The sequence below is a fragment of the Sminthopsis crassicaudata genome, chromosome 2, assembly GCF_048593235.1.
Source record: "Sminthopsis crassicaudata isolate SCR6 chromosome 2, ASM4859323v1, whole genome shotgun sequence".
Classification (NCBI taxonomy): Eukaryota; Metazoa; Chordata; class Mammalia; order Dasyuromorphia; family Dasyuridae; genus Sminthopsis; species Sminthopsis crassicaudata.
The window spans coordinates 608,975,678-608,995,516 of record NC_133618.1 but is presented as its reverse complement, the minus strand read 5'-3'; the positions used below and the strand labels follow the sequence as shown (position 1 = coordinate 608,995,516).

General features: G+C 33.0%; 1 protein-coding gene across 3 annotated transcripts in view; it reads right to left on the bottom strand.

The window, feature by feature from the left end:
* The window catches only part of CC2D2B (coiled-coil and C2 domain containing 2B), a 150,127-nt gene that overhangs the window by 10,404 nt on the left and 119,884 nt on the right, over nt 1-19,839 (bottom strand). For all 3 annotated transcript variants that reach the window (XM_074295942.1, XM_074295941.1, XM_074295944.1), the window contains 5 exons: nt 15,630-15,743; nt 12,777-12,911; nt 12,458-12,586; nt 9,257-9,315; nt 3,108-3,285 (listed from right to left, as the gene is read on the bottom strand). In XM_074295942.1, coding sequence (XP_074152043.1) covers nt 3,108-3,285; nt 9,257-9,315; nt 12,458-12,586; nt 12,777-12,911; nt 15,630-15,743 — 615 coding nt within the window. The remainder of the gene's footprint in view (nt 1-3,107; nt 3,286-9,256; nt 9,316-12,457; nt 12,587-12,776; nt 12,912-15,629; nt 15,744-19,839) is intronic.

Here is a 19,839-nt window from a genome sequence, read left to right as displayed (position 1 = left end):
TATGCCATCTGAAAATTTGATAAGAATGCTTCCTATGATTTTAGTAAAGTCACTGATAAATAAAATGTTAAGCAACATAATAAGGCCAAGCCCAGATCCTTTGAGAACTCCACTGGAGAATTTCTACCAATGTGAGATAGAATCAGTAATAACTACTGATTAGGTCCAGCCATTTAACCAATTCCAAATGCATGTCGTTGTATTATTGTTTAGCCCAAATCTCTCCATCTTTCCTATAAAAAACGCATAAGAAACCTTGCCAAATGTTTGTCAAAATAGTTAAAACTCTTTCTACAGCATTCTTTGATCTACCAATCCAGTAAATCTGTGAAAAAAGGAAATTAAGTTATTCTGGCTTAACTTGTTCTTCATGAGAACACCTGGTTCTTTGTGATCATCATTTCAGTTTCTAGATCTTCACTAACCAGTAATCATTTTCATTCTTGACTCCAAGAAATAAAAGTATGCATATCTGAAATACTTGGTACTTTGGGAAGAGTTTAGGATAAGGCAACATGAAGAAGTGATTGATTTGCCAACACTATATATAATACTATATACTACTTATTTCAGTTATAACAATTACAATTGGAATACCTATTGGATTTTCATCTGACAGACAGTAAATATAGTTATATTGCCAATGAACTTGAGATCTTGTCAAGCAATCCATCTAAAATCTAGGTTCCCAGGCACTAATTGAAACTAAAGTAATCAGCTGAGATAATACATAGACAGATGAACAGACAGACAGATATATAGAGCATTTATTAAATGCTTTCTGCACCAGACACTGTTAAGTTCTTAGTTTACAAATACAAGTAACACAATTCCTACCCTCAAGGATCTTAAATTCTAATAGAAAAAGAAAATATTCTAATAAGTGCTGGAAAATGGAGGACAGGAATGTGAGGGCTGGAGAGAGGGTACCCTTGTGGGACATTGTTAAGAGAAGGCAAAAAAAGTGCTGAGGAGGCGTAGGAAAGAAAGGTCAAGACATAGAGGGAGTTGAGTCTAAATTTCAGGTGGAATAAAACTGGTGAGAGAAGGTAGTCATGTTAAATAGACATCTGGGAAGTAAGCAGAGGAACAGTATAATAAACAAGATTTACTTAGTGCTTTATGCTATCCAAAGAATTTTATAAATGTAAATTCATTATGGATTAGGTGATATAGGTATTATTACATTTTACAGATGAGGAAACTATGGTCCAGAGAAGTTACCTGACTTGTGTATATTCATATAACTACGGAAGTATAAAACTCAGGATATGAACCCAGAGTTCTACTGACTACAAATCCAGCACTATTTCCACTACAACATCAAGCTGGCTGGAGAATCAGGACAACCTAGGTCAAATCCCATGGTTGACAACATTGGTTTAGAAAGTCAATACTAGTCACTTAAGCACCCAGTGTCCAGGCAATTCTCTCAGATTATAAATTGCAGGGGAGATACTCATAAAGTGCCCCGTAGGGAAAGTAGGTAGTACAGTGGATTACTGTGAATAGTCTGGATCTGGAGTCAGGAAGTCTCATGTTCCTGAATTCAAGCCTGAACAAGTCACTTAACTTTATTTTCCTCAATTCCTCATCTGTAGAATGAGCTGGAGAAGGAAATGGTAAAACATTACAGTATAAAGATACTGGGAAAAGATACAAGAAAATCTCAAATGGGGTCATAGAGTCAGACATGACTGAAATAACGAAGCATCAAATGGGAAAGTTCCTTGGCGGGTAGAAGGGTTTTCCTACAGTGATAAAATGCCAAATCTTCTTAAAAAGAAACAAGCAAATAAATAATGATAATAGAAGTAATAACATTGAAAATTATTGGGACAGCTCAAAGGTGTGGTGATTAGAACATTGGCCTGTGGTCAGGAAGATATGAGTTCCAATCCAGCCTCAAACACTTAACACTTCTTAGTTGTTAAATCACTTAATCCCAAATGCCTCAAAAAAAAAAAAAAAAAAAAAAAAAAAAAAAAAAAAAAGGATTAAATTACTCATGAAATATGGGAAACTTTTTGAAGGGGGAAAATATCTATTAAAAATAGGACAGAGTCAAGGCAAAGAAGATACTACTTGCCAGTTGTTGCCTTTTGCTTTTCCCATTGCTGTAAATGCTACTCAAAGAATCTTTAAATTGTAATTGTGTAGTGAGGGGGGGGGAGGTTCAGATATCTGTTTTTTTGCAGTTTACAAAAGTTAAATATGCCTTTTTTTTCTGATATTTCACTCTTTGTATAGAAAATTCTCTCCATTCATTGGGCACATATTTTAGTAATTCTTGTGAATACTATTCTATATTATAAGCTTCTCCTCTCCCTCTCCCACCCTCCATCCTCCCACTCCACTCCAACTGGACTGACAGGGGGTTACAACTTGTCTAATTCAACAAGGTACCATATATTCAAGGTCATCAGTTTTGCTAGATCCTTATCAAAGCGATAAGAAGTTCACTCTATTCCTGAGCTTTCTTAGCCTCTGGTCTTATTGAACATTTAAATTCTGGGCCCTGTGCTTGGGCAGAAGCTCCTTGCTTCTGTATTTATAGTTCGTTTAGATTTCAAATATTTAAATATTAATATTTATTTAATTTATTAAGTATTAATAAATATTTATGTTTCAAAGAGAGTGGTCTTTGAAGTGGTCTTCCTAATAGTGCCATGTCACATTTGGAATGCATTATTTCAATATTTGGAGTAAGCAAGGGGATACTGTAGGGCACAATATGCTGGACAGAGTCAGGAAGATGAGTTTTCCTGAGTTCAAATCCTACCTCAGATACTTCCTAACTGTGTGACCTTGGGCAAGTCACTTAACCCTGTTTGCTTCAGTTTCCTCATCTGTAAAATAAGTTGGAGAAATGGTAAACCCCTCCATTATCTCTTCCAAGAAAACTCCAAAAGGGTTCATGAAGAGTTGTATATCGCAGAAAAATGACTGAAAAATAAGAGAATCTCAGCATTTGCATGATTTTTGATACATTAGGAACCTTCTTAAGTCATATTTAACAGTCATTTCAGGATTATTTAGAATTCCTTTTAGTAACTAACAAAATAAGTATAATTAATTTTATACATATACTTAAAACCTATACTTACCCAATAAAATTGTAGTAGTCTTTCAAATTCACTTTCTTCTTCAGTTGAAACAAGATTCCCGGTTCCAAGTTCTAATTTAGGAAGAATTTGCCTCAAAATAGCAGTGCATTGTCGGTTCCAACTAGTAGACTGCTTGGGTCTCCATTCTATCAATTTATATTTTAAGGTTCTTTCAATCCTGAGTAAAAGCAAAAAGATTAATTAATGTGAGAAATTTCTCCAGGAAGGGATACTATATTTGGATTTGAATTCTGTGTCACCTTAATAATGACGTTATCTTAGGCAAGCCATTTTCTGGGTTTTAAAAAATCAAGTAGTTGATCTAGATAATCTGTCTTCTAAAATTTATGACAAACTCTTACTACACTATAATAATTTTATCATGAAATAATGAACATGGGTTCTAGAATTAGATCTCCTAAGACAAGTATCTTCCTGAGAAGTTCCCCTACCTTTCCTATTTGCTATATATGGTTGGGAGAATCAGGCTCATGTCTGCATGTGATATTCTGAATTGGGCAAAAAAACCAAACTGTATCAGTAAAACTTATTTTAAAACATTCTGAATTCAGGCCTATCTTTTGTGACCATCTACCAACAGCCATATAGCCTGGAATAGCTGCTGAAGCATTCTCTCTTCTTTTGCCAGATGCACTTAATCTCACTGGGATCACTGAAGGTCACATGAGTCCAGCACAACAGCTGTTATGTTTGTTCAATGCTCTATGTATCTAAGGATGCTCTGAATGGAATTAGGGAAACTTTTTCTTTAGCTGGTTATCAAAACCACAAAATTTTTTTTAAAATGAAGATCAAATATAAGTTTAAAAAAATCACCTTCAGTTTTTTAAATAATAGTATATAGTTATTTTAACTAACTACTAAATCAAGAACAAACTTACAAAAGCCTTAATTATAGTGATGATAATAAATTCCAGTATTATAAATCCTATGTTATCGTAAATTAAAGGAAAAAATAGGTGAAAAATAAAAATAAAAGGTAGAGGCAGAGAGACAATGGAATTAAATAATGATCTCCTATTTTTGTAGTTGCTCAGTTATGTTCAACTCTTAATGATCCATTTGGAGTTTTCTTGGCAAAAATACTGGAATGGCTTGTCCTTTCCTTCTGTAGCTCATTTTACAGATGAGGCAAACAGGTTAAGTGACTTGCGCAGGGTCACAGAGCTGGTAAGTATCTGATGCTGTACTTGACAGATGTATGCTCAGTGCTCTACTCATAGTACCACTTAGATCCCACATTTACATAAAGATAAAACTGATTTTCTTCCTTTATTCTACTGAATTTATTTTAATGCATTTACTGACTACCTACTATGTGTAAGGAACTATGTTAGCATTGAATTAAAAAAATGAAATGTGTCAGTTATAGGATCACAATACTACATATTTTAAAATAGAAGGCAACTGATTTTTCTCTTCAATGTTTATAGTAATATGGAATAAAGCAGGTAAACAAGTAAGATTACAATAAGGGCAAAACAGACAAGCAGACAAAACTTTGTTACAAATTGTGAGGAGGAAGACCTAAATTTTAACTTGTCAAAGAAAACTTTATATAAAGAGGTTGGCACTTTAGTTGGAAATTGAAGAGTGAAGATAGGGAAGATGGGCAGGAAATTAATCTGTGTAAATTCAGAGCAATGAGAGAAGGCAGGACCAGGAATTTATTGGGCAGTTTGGCTGGAGTACTGCATACATGAAGAGGAATAGAGTAAAAAGACTAAAAGATACAGGAACTTAATAATTTCTAGTAGAAGCTGAAATGACTGAAGATTTGTAGTTTTTGTTGTTTTTTGTTGTTGGCAAGGGAAACCCATTAAAGATTTCTGAGCAGGGGAATGACTATGTCAAACTTGCACATTGTTATGTGCATAGCAGAACATGAGAGGATTAAAAATATAAAGCAATTAATTTCCATTTCAAGATAGTCTATAGAATAAATACAAGCCCTAGGTTCTAATTCCTATTTCTAAGGAATAGTTTACTGGGCCAGAGACAACATGTACACAAATAAGATATGTATATGTATACATATATACATATATAACTAAATATTTATGTATGTATATTAATATATGCATTAATATATATAATATCAATATATGTGTATTAAAATATGTATATATATATGTATATATACAATATGTATGTGTGTATGTGTATAAGTCACTAGCAAACAGAGAAGCCCAGAATGAACTCTGAGAAAGGAAGCTTAGTGGCCAATAAGGTTGGAAGAGTGAGGAGGGACCACATCTAGGCTTGGAAAAGACACAAACATAGTGAGGTGGTGGGTGATGGAATACGAAAGAATAGACGGGTCAGTTTGGCTGGATGCAGCCAAGTTGCAAAGGAAAAGTTTACGTAATAAGCCTAGAAAGAAAATTTTTTCCAATTTGGTGCCCCTCTATTATCTCCTGCTCAAACAAACAAACAAACAAATAAACAACAACAAAAAAACCCCAAATAAATAGAGAATTTTCTATATTTGGTTTCAGCAGACCCCAAACAACATATGCTAATCGGAATAATTGTATGATTGTCTGCAACATTATTTAGTAGCATAGGAACAAGAGTGGAGAAAATAGGAATAATCCAGGGTTGGAGTTTGGAAAGAAATTAGGAGAATAATGGGGCTAACATTCATGGGTAGAAGACAATATGGTTATTTACAATAGACTTTGAAAAGGGAAAAGTGGAGCCAAAGCAGAGATGATAGCCTGGGAAAGCAGAGACCAATGAAATGATGGTTATAGTTTGTTATTGTTGCTTGTTCTTCATTCTGGAAGAGGATTATGACATCAGGGAGGTAATGCCATGACATACAAGTGAATTGGATTTAAGTGAGGGAAGTCTTGAGTTATAGTCTATATTACCTGCTAGTCACTTCTTGGCATTTCATATACAGATTAAACCACAGTTTAATCCTAAAAGGATTTGGGGCTCTCTCTATAAAAGCTAATCCAATTTATATCCTGAGCCCAATTCCACTCTATTCTCCCATTTTATCCTCTATTATATTTTTAATAAAATGTTTTTCATATTAGATTTCATATTTGTTTTCATACTTCTTGCTTTCTTTACATACTTCCTTCATATATCTTGTTTCAATAATGGAAATCCCGTTTTCCATGGAATATACTGCTTCCCCGACCATGCTCTTCAGTGTAGACGGGGAGATGAGAGCAGATATAGATATATCTGCTCTCATCTCCCCCTCTTTTCTTTCCCCCACATTTGTACTTCTAGATTATTTCCATACTACCATCCCTAGCAACTTCTCCTATTTTGGAGAGCAACCCTTCCTATATATACACCCAGATACATAACTATTCAGGTCTAGTGGATGTTATATGACTATGCTTTCTACCTTCCCATCCCACCAAGGCATTTCCTTCTATTTCAATGATTTTAGTATTTGCCTAGTCTTTTTTCCCTACTCCAATCCTCTGCCCCTATACTTAGGTATTTAAATTTACATATTGATATTTTCCTAAATCCATTTATTTCCTCATCTCCCATTATCTCATTATCTTAAGACAATATTGTCACACACTAAGGGATGGTCATTCTCTTGATATCCTTAACCAGAAAATTTTATCTCCATAATCCATAGTTCTGGATTTCCCCCAATTTATCATTATTTATTGTTCTTCTATCTCCATCTGTACATTAACCTTACCAAAACTACTCTTGGAATTTATCACAACCCTCTTCTGTCCCTGACTTCTCAGGCCATTGCCTGTTTTACTTCTTTCAAAATTTATTATTAATCATTTCAGCTTTATACTATTTTCTCTCTTCAATTCTTTGTTCTTACTATTCTAGTCCCTTTCTAGTCTCAACTCAATTATTCTTACCATCCTTCTCTAAGCCTATTCCTGTGCTGTTAAACAGTGCTGGAGAAAATCATACAGCAATGCTTAATGGTTCCAGTAACATTTTTAGTTACCCAATCTCAACTGGCTACTACTACTACTATATCAAACCTTTTTGTTTTTGACTGATTCTCTATTCTACTCTCTACAAAATCAGTTTTAAAACTTCTTTATTCTCAAGTTACCTATATTATGATCTCTTCTCTTTTTCTTAAAAAAATGAGAACCATTGTGAAATTCACATTTCAAATCACCTTAAGATCACCACCCATTTTCTCATCTCTTGCTCCAGTATCAGAGTATACTATGGCCCTCCTGGCCAATACCATCTCCTCAATTTATCCATTTTATCCCATCTTCCATCTTCTCTAGGAGCTTCTTTCTTTAATCATGCCCTCCCCTCCCTAATTTTCATTTTATCCTTATCCCCTGATTCCTTCTCTACTTCTTGGAAATGTATTTAAATCTTTCCAGTCTTAAAAAAAAAAAAAAGTAAACAATCCTTCACTTATTCTCTCAAGCTGACATTCTATATCTTTTTTTTTCCTTTCAAAGACAAACTCCTAAAAGAAGCTATCCATACTAATCTACTTTCTCATTCTCTACTCTCTTCTCAACTGTTTATAACAAAGTTTCTGTCCCTATCACTAAAATGAAATTATGTTGGCCATAATTTCACCAATAGTCTTTTCATTGCTAAATCCAATGAGATTTTCTCAGCTCTCATCCTTCTTAAGCAACAATCATTGAGGATCAATTCTTTCTTCTTCTTTCTTGACACTGCTCCTGTAATGTTGTTCTTTCTGATTAATGACCCTTTACAACTTCTTTTGCAGGATCATCATACTCCATATGCATACTTTTCTTTTTTTTATTCTTTTCCTTTCCCTCCTTTCCTTTTTTTGTCTTTACTTTTCCATTATCTCTTTCTTCTTTTCTTTTTACACTTTTACCTTTAGTGATCCCATCAGTTTCCAGAGATTCCATGGATTGGTAATAATCATCCTTCACCTCTCTCCCAAGTTCCTATCATCTGTTCTACATCTGCACCTGAATGTTTTATAAATGTATAAACTGAACTCCCTTTCTTTCTCCCTAAATCCACCCCATTCTCCTAATTTTCTATTTCTACTGAGAGAACCCTCAATTCTATTAGCCCCCCCACTTTTGCAGTCTATGAATTATCTTCTTTAAATCTTGTTCTTGTCAATTCTATTGCTAAGCAACTTGTATTTCTCTTCTCTCCACTCATACCATGACTGCCTTAGTTCAGGCCCTCATTTCTTAACTATACTATTGCAATAGCCTCCTAAGCAGACTTGTCTTGATTCTTTTCTCTCTGAGCTATCTTCCACATTTCTGACAAATGAATTCAGCTCCCAAAACTTCAGTAAATCTCTATTGCCTCTGGGTTTTGTTTGGCATGTTAAGCTCTTCACTGTATAATTCCAGCCATTCTTTCCAGAATAATTACTCATCACTCCAAGTCATGAATTTTTTATTCTGATCAAACTCGCCTACTTGCTGGTCTGTAAAACTTTACATTCTTGCTCATATTCTACTTTCTAGATAAATATTTAAAAATAAATTATCTTTAAAATTCTTAGTTTTTAGCATCTTAAAGACCCAGTTATTTTACAACCTTGTAAGATATATAGTGCATACTTATTTTAAAAAATTATGAGCTGAATATAAAGCTTCAAAATTGACTTTAGATGACTGCCCATCATCATCTTTGTGAAAAATGCCAAATGTGTCAAAAGGGATATTTTTGTTCAAATTGGTCCACATTTGCATATTATATGTAAATATATATTAATATATGCTTATTTTTATATAAGAATATATTTATATACGTATAAAATAAATCAAGGCCTGGTTGTAAGAGCTTTATTTCATACTTCTTTCATTCATACTTTACATATTCCAGTCAGACTACTCTATAATGATGATTGCTGTCCTTTTCTGATTCATATATCATATATATATATATTCATATATATATATATATAGTCTATATAAGTCATTACCCATGCCTGGAATTATGAACAATAGTATCTTGTATATAATATTTGATGATTTTAATTTAATTGACTGCTGTGTACTTTAAGAAATACAAAGTTAGATAGAACATAAATGAGCACTGGCTAATTAAAATGCTCTTATTTATATGTGTGTGATAAAGAAGTCTACTATACAACTTTCTGAAAATAATGGACAGTAACTCATAGTATTTCAAAAAGATCATACCTGTTTTTTAAATCTTCCACCATACTTTTGTTAGTATCAAAATACAGTATCTCTTTAGGCTGCAACAGAGAAAGCTGAAATGATTAGGAAACAGACTACAGGACAACTTATATATCAAGAGCATTTTAAGTGAAACAAGGTGATTGATTCTACATATGGCAATATATGTATAAGGTCAAAATAGCCAATCACATAAAGAGTTTAGATAAAGAAACTATCTTTCAAAATAGCCAATCACATAAAGAGTTTAGATAAAGAAACTATCTTTAAGCTTCTGTATTTATCTCCTTGGCTAGAAATAGAATAGAATAAGAGAACTTGGTTTAATGATGTTTGCATGTGACATGGTTCATGGATTCTATCTTGGACTTTGAAAACTGATTTAGAATTTTAGATTGTGTTATATGTGCATTTGTATTTTATACTTATGAAATCATGCTGTTCTGGACTAAAGTATATCTAGATAGGAGGAGAACCAGGAATTAAATACACCTATCACAAGCCTGGCAGGGAAACATGATATAATATTAATTGGAGGCTTTGATCATCTGGTTATCAATTAAGAGTTCTTGTTCTGTTGAAAGTAATTTTATCCTTCCATAAGAAGGATGACACAAGACTGAAGACTTGCTTCTCCTGAACAAGGAGGAATTAGTTGCATGGCAAAGATAACAACATGGATTGTCATTTTCCTCTCCAGCTAATTTTATAGATGAGGAAACTAAGGCAAATAGAGTTAAGTGACTTGCTCAAGGTCATCCCTAATAAATGTCTAAAGCTAGATTTGAACTCATATAAGTTTTCCTGATTTCAAGTTCAGTGCTCTATCCAGTGCACCACCAAGTCTCCCCAAGCTATTTTTGTTAGATAGAGACAGAACTTGATGAATTGATTAACCCAATCAGTATTCATTAATGTCTTGGTGACAACATGAAAGTTTCAATTGCAGTGCTGTGGAGATCTGTCCTTAGTCTTATGCAAGTGAACATTTTTGTCAATGACTTGGAAAAAAGTATAGATAGCATGACTACAAAAATTATAGAGAACACAAAGGTAGGTTCAATAAAATCATCCCGGATGACAGAACTGGGATTGAAAAAGACCCTAATATGTTAGATTGTTGCACAGAATTTTTAAAAAGATGAAATTGAATAAGTATAAATGTCAAATAATACATTTGATCTAAAAATTAGCATTACAAGTGCAATGTGGGAGAAATGTTGCTAAAGACCAATTCTCAAGGAAAATATCTGGTAGTTTTAGTTGATTACAAGCACAATATGAGTCCTCAGATTGGCATGATCCTTCAAAATATCTAAAGCTACTTTTAATTTCAATTCAAGAGGGTAGATATTTTTTCTACATCTTGTCTGGGAAAACCAAATCTAGAATATTAAGTTCAGTTACACAATTATAGATCAAATCACCTGCACAGAAATGGTAGCTAAAGCCATGTGAGCAAATGAGAATATCAAAGGAGATACTGAGTTAAAGAATTAAAAAAAAAAAAAGATGGAAATACCGACATTAAAGGATTAGGAAAAGAATGATGACCCAGAATATATGTAAGAAAGGAAACAGACAGGTAGGAAAAACCAGTTATGTGTAGAATCTTTGAATCTAAGTAGGGAGAGTATACCTTATAGCAGGGATCGGTCAAAAGTGTTAAATGTCAAGAAGAATTATTGAAGAAGACTTTTCTGTAATTTGGAAGCTTTAAATCTTACTGCTAGTAACTTCAAGACTGTGATAGGAACTAATTATATTACAAAGGGATGATGAAAAAATGGTTAGCAGAAAATGGAGTAGTTAGAAGTAGACTTTTTCAAGAAGTTTAGCAGTAAAGAGAAACATGATGCGATGGAAATTGGATAGATCAGAAGAATCAAGACCTTTTTTTGGGGGGGTAATTGGGAAGACATGAATTCATTCAAATCCAATCTAATGATTCTATCTGAAATACTGTCACACTGTATACATTTTCTTCTGAAAGATCTGTAATGGCTTTTAGATCAATAAATATCTACATTTTCATTTTATAAAGTTATAGATTTTAGGAGTCAAATTTCCTTAGGGGAACATCTACAACTTCAAAATGGAATCTGTAATTTAAATTATTTATTAAAATAATTTCATTTATAGGTTCAATCTAAGCTCAGCATTCCGCTTCATTTCATTAGCCTAATGTCTCCAACACTTTCATTCCTACTCACATCATAAGCATGCCTATTCAAAAATCTTTTTCATCTCATTTTTTTTTCAACTTCTAACTCTGCCTAAAAGCAGCTTTAACCCCAAATATTTTGTCTTCACAAAATGTTTTTCTCATTATCAGGAAACTCCCAAAGTTTCCCTTCTCCCATGGAATCTTCCCAGATCAATTTTCTGAAAGCTAATTGTTTTCCTCAGTCTAACAATGGAACTTTCTTTTTAAAATTTTTTTTATTATTATAGCTTTTTATTTACAAGACATATGCATGAGAATTTTTCAGCATTAACAATTGCAAAATCTTTTGTTCCGACATTGGAACTTTCATGGAAGCTTTCCATGTCTAGATATAGAATATCTTATCTTTCATCTATTTATGATTAAAATACTTATTAAATATTATGCATTTATACATATTTTACTCTATTTTATAATACTATTTATGTAAGTTCAAGTCAATGTGACAGACTTTGATTGTAATCTCTTTTTTTAAAAAGTAACTAGCCATATGTAATTTTCTTCTACAGAAATACAAATTAAATTCCTGATCAATTTTTTGAGACAAGTGAAAAATGTTTCTAATTAGTTCTCAACTTTGTTACTAGAGAGGATAATTAAATTGTATGTTATGGTAGAATTCATTAAACTATTTCTTATACCAATTTATAAGAATGACAATTTATAATCATATATTGTTTTAAGCTTCACAAAGCATTTTTGTCACAATAATTCTGTGGGTAGAACGTAAATATATTTGTTATGCCAATTAAGTTTTATTTATGCTAATATTGGGCTGAATACCATTTAGCAGTATTGAAATACTCCTTCCTATTATCTTCTTTTAAAGAAAACAGAAATGATGGAAGATAGCCCAACAGTATGCTTAAGGGCAGAGCTTCTGAAGATATATGCTGATAATGTCAATTAACAATAACAAATATTAGAATTAGGGAAAATTCTCACATAAGTACATTTTGAAAAATGCGCTTTACCTGTTCAGTTTCTGATTTCATCCACTGAATTTGAATATTTTTGGGAAGCAGTTGTTTCCAGGAGCTTTCTCTTGAATTGTCAAAATGTACAGACATTGGTGTACTGTTATGTTGAATGTTAAACCAGACCTATTAAAATATTAACATAATTCAGAGTGAGTCCCATAGGACAGTTTGGTGCTGGCAGAGGCAATAAACAGAAATCCTCAGGAATATGTCAAAGCCCTACAAAACCATCTAAGATTTGGAGATTGTTAGATCAAAGCATCAGGTGGGTCCTGAGGATATTATTTAAATTTGAACATTTTAAAAGACTTACATTTTCATTATCAAACAAACAGTCAGCACTTTGCAGGGGACAAAATGGATCAAATTGCTTATGAGATTGCCCAGTCAGTGGATTCCAAAGTAAATATTCATCAACTTCTTGAGTTAGTACGTAAGCCACTTGCCCCTATGTGATTAAAAAAAGGGAACCCCCCCCCAACAACATACTTTATTATTGATTGCTTAAATTCATTCTGGATGTCAGATTTATAGACAGTATCAGATACCTTTTTATGTTAAAGACTAAACAATGAATTTCTTTCTCATAGGAGAGAATAAAAAAAGCCAACATATTGATAGATGATCAAATTAGACAACCTTTGGCTAAAATAGGAGATAATAGAAATATAGAAATATAGAAAATAGGATTTTCTGAGAAAAGCCAAACGTGGTATATATTATAAAAGGGGAAAAAAGCTAAGGCATCACTTCTAAGGAAAAGAAATGTTGGTCCCTCTGTATTCTACCTTGATCAAATTATATCTGGAGCATTGTATTCTAGTTTTGATATCTTGATTTAAGAACTGAGTAGTCAAAGGAGGGTGATTGGGATAAAAAGAGGAAAGTTGTTAAAAATACACTAGGACATTTAGCTTGGAGAACAGACTAAGGGGGTGAATATAGTAGTGTTCTTCAAATATTGGAAGTATTAGATTGGAAGAACCAAGACCAGAAATTGTGAAGAGGCGATTTTAGCTTTATGTCAGAAAACACTTTTTTATAATTAGAGCTATCAAAAAGTAGGATGGGCTTCCTTGGGAGTTTACTTTTAATAGAGGTCTTCAAAAAAAGGATGGCTGTTCACTTATCAGGAAGATTATAGCAAGGATTCTTTTCTAGGAATAGGTTAGATAATGTGGTCTTTAATGGGTATTCTAATGTTAATATACTATAATTCTATGACTAATTATTCAATCAGTCAGCAAACATGTTAGTTCTTACTATATGCTCAGCAGTGTGCCAAATGCTAAAGACACAAATTTATTGTAGAATATAATTTTATTTTATTTTAAACTTTGTAGATATATTTTAATTAATATCTCTATTATATTTAATTGATATATTTAATTAATTAATTTATATTAATTAATTAATATCTTATTTAATAATCAAGTTCCATAGAACTTAAGAAAAAGATTGGGAGCATGATGCTATTTCTCTCTCAAAACATCTGCCTGCTGCCATCTGGTGGCAGCTAAAAATATAGAAAGGAAAAGAAAATCCAAAAACTATCTTTCTCAGTTCACAACTGCTAACTAAATGTTATTATTGAGGCTATTAGCAGATAAACTGTGACACCCTGAAATACTTCATGGTTGAGAAATAAGACAATATTCTTCAAATGATCTTGTGGGCCAATGACACTGTGTTGATTTTAAGTATCAAAGTTGTCAACGTAATTGGATGAATACCACCTATTATCAGAAGCATGACATTTAATTATATGGCCAACCTGTAGAGCTTGTCCATTAGTATATGTATCTTAAACAGACACTATGGATGGACAACAAATTAGACCCAGAACTAAAAGAAAACAGCCTGGACTACACTTGGTAGGGTGGTGCTTCCAATGAACCCCATCAGCCTCAAGATCAGTATTCTTTTGGTGATGCTGCATGGCTACTAATCATGGAATACTACCATACATAGACCCACATGAAGCTGTGGGTCACCCATGGCTGCATAATGAGCAAGAACAGGCTGTAACATTATCCATAAAAAGCTTCGAGAGAAGGTTCATCTTTAGAGAGAAATGGCCAGAAAAGGGAATGAGCCAACTGTGTGATGAAAGTACGGAACAATGGACAGACAGCAGAGTTGTTATTGATCCAATGAGAAGAGATTCCCAGCTTATCAAAGTTATAGGAAGTCAAAGATTTACAAGGAGTCACAGACAATTATACAAAATGAAACCATGTGAATGTGCTGTGATCTAGCCCAGTGGAGGAATTGCTCATGTCCATAAAAGATTACAGATACACAGAAGTATGGAAGATGAAGGCAATAGAGAGTTATAATTACAGTAGAATTAAAAAAAAAAAAAAAGGATAAGAAAGTGATTGATAACAAGATTGCTATGGCAAACTATAAAAATTTTATAAGATTTAGAATTGAAAGGAGCTTTGGAACCTAATATAATAATTTCACTGAGGAGGAAAATGAGGCTTAGGGAAATTAAGTGTAGTAAGTAGTAAAGCCAGGATTTGAACATAGACTATGACTTTGGTGCTTTCCCCACCATCCTAGGATAGCTAAACTTTTGTCTTGGAAAGATGAAGGCTGGATATGATTGAAGTTATGATTACACAGCTAGACAGAGATATCATCCTCAAGTTTTATATTACCAGGATAAAGCTATTCTTGGCAAAGGTTGAAAGAAATAGGACATGTAAATAAATAGTAACAGATTAAATTAAAACAGAGATATTGAGTCAAAAACAGGGTGCCAGTCAACTATGGAGACAGTGTAGTATAACTGATACAGAACTGGCCTTGGAAATTAAAGTGCTGCCTCTGACACCTATTAACCATATGACCTTGGCCAAATTCCCTAACTCCCTAGAGTCCAAGGGAATTCTCTAAGACTTCAAATCATAAACAGTTGCCAGTTTTCACTGAGAGAGGGATTTTCTCTACCAGGAGTTAACTGTACAATAAAGTAACAGGTTTGAACAACAACAACAACTTATACAATTACTTAGCTTATACAATTACTTAAAGAAAAATGAAATAGAGGGTTGGTGAAAAGACAGATAAAAAAAGAGATATTTGTTACACCAAGAGCTAGAATTTAAGAGATATTTGTTACACCAAGAGCTAGAATTTAAAAATAGTTAACACTTACTTCTAATGTTGATGTTCCCAATAACACCCAGGCTTTCTTTCCAAAATACAGGAAGTAGTTACACAAAAGTATTGCGTGTTCCTCTTTGTTTCCAATAGTTAAATTGATGCAACGCTAAGGCGCATTAAAATGAAGAGTACAAGCATGTAGTTAGGAATGTGCCAAAACTCTCCCCAAATCCCACTCATCACATTATTATTTTGACAAGTGTTAAATACGAAAATTATTTTCAACTTCTACTTATTATTTTTACCATACTCCCTCCTTATCTCTATCTCTTAAGACTCCCTCATTAAAAAACTTTCAGTTCATGTGCCAGTTCTTATGGAAGTGGTTTTTAAACTTTAATGAATAACACTCTATCCCCAAAATTTCTTTTTAACCAAAAATAATTCACTCCCATATACTTTTTACTAAACCTACTATACAACTTTTGTTGTATTATATTCAAATTAAGAATTCATAATTTTAAAACATACAAATCTAAAACATTCAGTATAATAATGCACTGCAAATATTTACTGAGAAAATTGCTAACAATTTTTAATATTTGTTATAATTTCTACAAAAAACCAAAACAATAAAATTACAATAGGTGGACTTTTGGGGCTCAAAGTAGTATCAATTATAAGATTGCTACTTATATTTCTATTTTAATCATTAATCAAGATTAAAAAATAACAGTTCCAAAAGAAAATCCTGTTTTACATCAATGTTTTGAACAAAAATAGCAAAATTTACATCACTTTGTTTGATAAACCTTATTCATAGCCAAACATAAAATTTTTATATTCAATTCCATATTTTCAACATGCTATTACAAGATAAATCTATTAGCTCCTTTTGTTCAAATGGAGCAAGATACATTGGGTCTATCATACTTGTCCATGGCAAATTATTTCCTTATCAACTGATACCCATTTACATTTAGAAATACTTAGGTCTTTAAAATAAAGTGTGAATTGCTTCTTTAGAATGGCCAGATTCTTTCACAACTCCACCAAAAACGTATTAGTGTCCCGGTTTTCCCACATCCCCTCCAACATTCATCATTATTTGTTCCTGTCATCTTAGCCAATCTGACAGGTATGTAGTGGTATCTCAGAGCTGTCTTAATTTGCATTTCTCTGATCAGTAGTGATTTGGAACACTCTTTCATGTGAGTGGATATAGTTTCAATTTCATCATCTGAGAATTGTCTGCTCATATCCTTTGACCATTTATCAATTGGAGAATGGTTTGATTTCTTATAAATTAGGGTCAGTTCTCTATATATGGAAATGAGACCCTTTATCAGAACCTTTAACTGTAAAAATATTTTCCCAATTTGTGTACTTCCCTTCTAATCTTGTTTGTATTAGTATTGTTTGTATAGAAACTTTTTAGTTTGATGTAATCAAAATCTTCTATTTTGTGATCAATAATGATCTTTAGTTCTCCTCTGGTCATAAATTCCTTCCTCCTCCACAGGTCTGAGAGGTAGACTGTCCTCTGTTCCTCTAATCTATTTATGATCTCATTCTTTATGCCTAAATCATGGACCCATTTTGATCTTATCTTGGTATATGGTATTAAGTGTGGATCCATATCTAATTTCTGCCATACTAACTTCCAATTTTCCCAACAGTTTTTTTCAAATAATGAATTTTTATCCCTAATGTTGGTATCTTTGGGCTTGTCAAACACTAGATTGCTATAGATGTACCCTTTTTTGTCCTTTGTACCTAATCTGTTCCACTGATCGACTGGTCTATTTCTTAGCCAATACCAAATGGTTTTGGTGACTGCTGCTATATAATATAGTTTTAGATCAGGTACACCTAGACCACCTACTGAAAGGTTTCTTAATTTCCCTTTACTTTCTGCCCTCAGAGTTGTATCATCTGCACATTGTTGATATTTCTGGCAGCCTCAATTTCAGCTTCTGACTTTTTCAGCCTGGAATTTTACATGATGTACTCTGTATAGCCTTTCTGTGTTTCTGTTAAACCAATCAATTATTCCATATTCAGTTCTAATTGTTGCTTCTTGGCCTGGATACAGATTCCTCAGGATACAAATGAGATGATCACTGCTATTCCCTTCTCTGAGGATTTGCCACACACATTATGCTATGATCCAGGAAGTCAAAGGCTTTTAGTGTAGTTAATAAAGCAGAAGTAGATGTTTTTCTGGAAACATTTCCCACCTAGCTTTCTGTTTAATTCAACAATTGTTGGCAACTTGGACTCTCCTTCCTCTGCCTCTTTCAAAGCCAGCCTGCTCTTCTGGGTAATTCTCAGTTCAATTTTACTGAATTCTATTTGCAGAAACTTAAGCAGAATTTTGTTGGTGTGTAAAATAGGCACAATTGTTTGATAGTTTGAACATTCCTTGACAATTTGGAACTCAAAATTTTAAATGAAAAATGTTAAAAAATTTGGGAAAAATAGTTTCCCCCCCAAAAAAAAATCTATCCCTAAAGTTAATTTACAGTAACATTACAGGAAACAAATGACATATTAAAAGGGTGAAGGAATGTAGATGGCTATTGAAGATTTTAGAGTATAGTCAAAGGGAATTATAGTGGGTAAAGAAATATAATGGTTGATTTCTAATGGGTAAAGAAATATAATGCCTAATTTTAAAAAATTGATGCCTCACAGGCTTGTAGAATTTCAAATTTGCATACAAATAGGCACACAATATATTAGCTGCAGTCTCAAGTTTCACTGGGCAGATAAGTGACTTGGAGTGCTAGGCTGGGAGTCAGGAAGATTCATCTTCCCGAGTTCAAATCCAGCATTAGACACTTACTAGTTGTGTGACTTTGGACAAGTCCTGTTTGCCTCAGTTTCTTCATCTGCCAAGAAAGTTCCAAATGGGGGCACAAAGAGTGAGACATGATTGAAAAACAACTGAACAAGTTTCAATGCCTTAAGCCCAAGCATTCATGTCTATACGTATGTAGTGATCATTTGGTATTGATATTTGATTGGATAGTTCTACACTAGTCTTTAAATTTTATTTTTTAATTAAAAATTTTATTTTCTCTTCTTGTCAGTTGTTTCCCCAAGTTAAAAAAAATCCAAAAAAACCCACCACCACCACCACCAACAAAACAAAGCTCTTGTTACAAATGTGCACAGTCAAAACAAAACTAACTTTTGCATAGGCTATATCCCCAAAACATCTCCATCTGTACCCCAAGTCAATATTCTCTCCCAGGAGATGGGTAGCATGATTCGTCAATGAACCTATAGAATCATGGTTGTTCAGTTTGTTGTTATTGATCTAATTCTTAAGTCTTTAAAAGTTGGTTTGTCTTTACAATATTATTATTGTATAAATTATTCTCCTGGTTTTATTTACATTCACTCAGAAACCAATTAAATTAAGTTTTCTCAGCTTTCTCTAAAACTGTCAAGTTTCATCATATCTTACAGGATAATATTATTTCATTTCATTCCCATACCACAATTTTCTCAGCCATTCTCCATTTGATGGACAATTTCTTTTTTGTTTGTTTGTTTGTTTGTTTTTTATTAATTTTTATAATTATATTTTCTTTGACAGTACATATGCATAGGTAATTTTTTTTTTTACAACATTATCCCTTATACTCCCTTCTGTTCCAAGTTTTTCCCCTCCTTCCCTCCACCCCCTCCCCTAGATGGCAGGCATTCCCATACATATTAAATATCTTATAGTATTATCCTAGGTACAATATATATATGCAGAACCGAATTTTGTTGTTGTTGTTGCTGCAAAGGAAGGATTGTATTCGAAAGGTAAAAATAATCTGGGAAGAGAAACAAAACAAAACAAAACAAAACAAAAAACAATGCTCACAGTTTACACTCATTTCCCAGTGTTCCTTTCTGGATGTAGCTGATTTTGTGATGGACAATTTCTAAATCTTTGCTAACATGTATATATATATACATATATATATATATATATATATATAATCTTTTCATGTTTCTTTGAAGACAACTTTTCTAGCCCCATAAAGAAATTCCTTGGTAGTATTGAAGAAGGGACCCAGAAACTCTAAAACTGAAAATCTTCAAATCTGCCTCAGTGAAGGACCTCGCCCAGGAGGAAACAGTTTCATTCTGTTATCTAGGTGGGGTTGGTTCAGTCTTCAGCAAAAGAATTCCAACCCTACTGAATTAAAGAAACTCATTCAATTCTATTCAAATTCCAGCTCAAGCTGAAACCCAGCTTA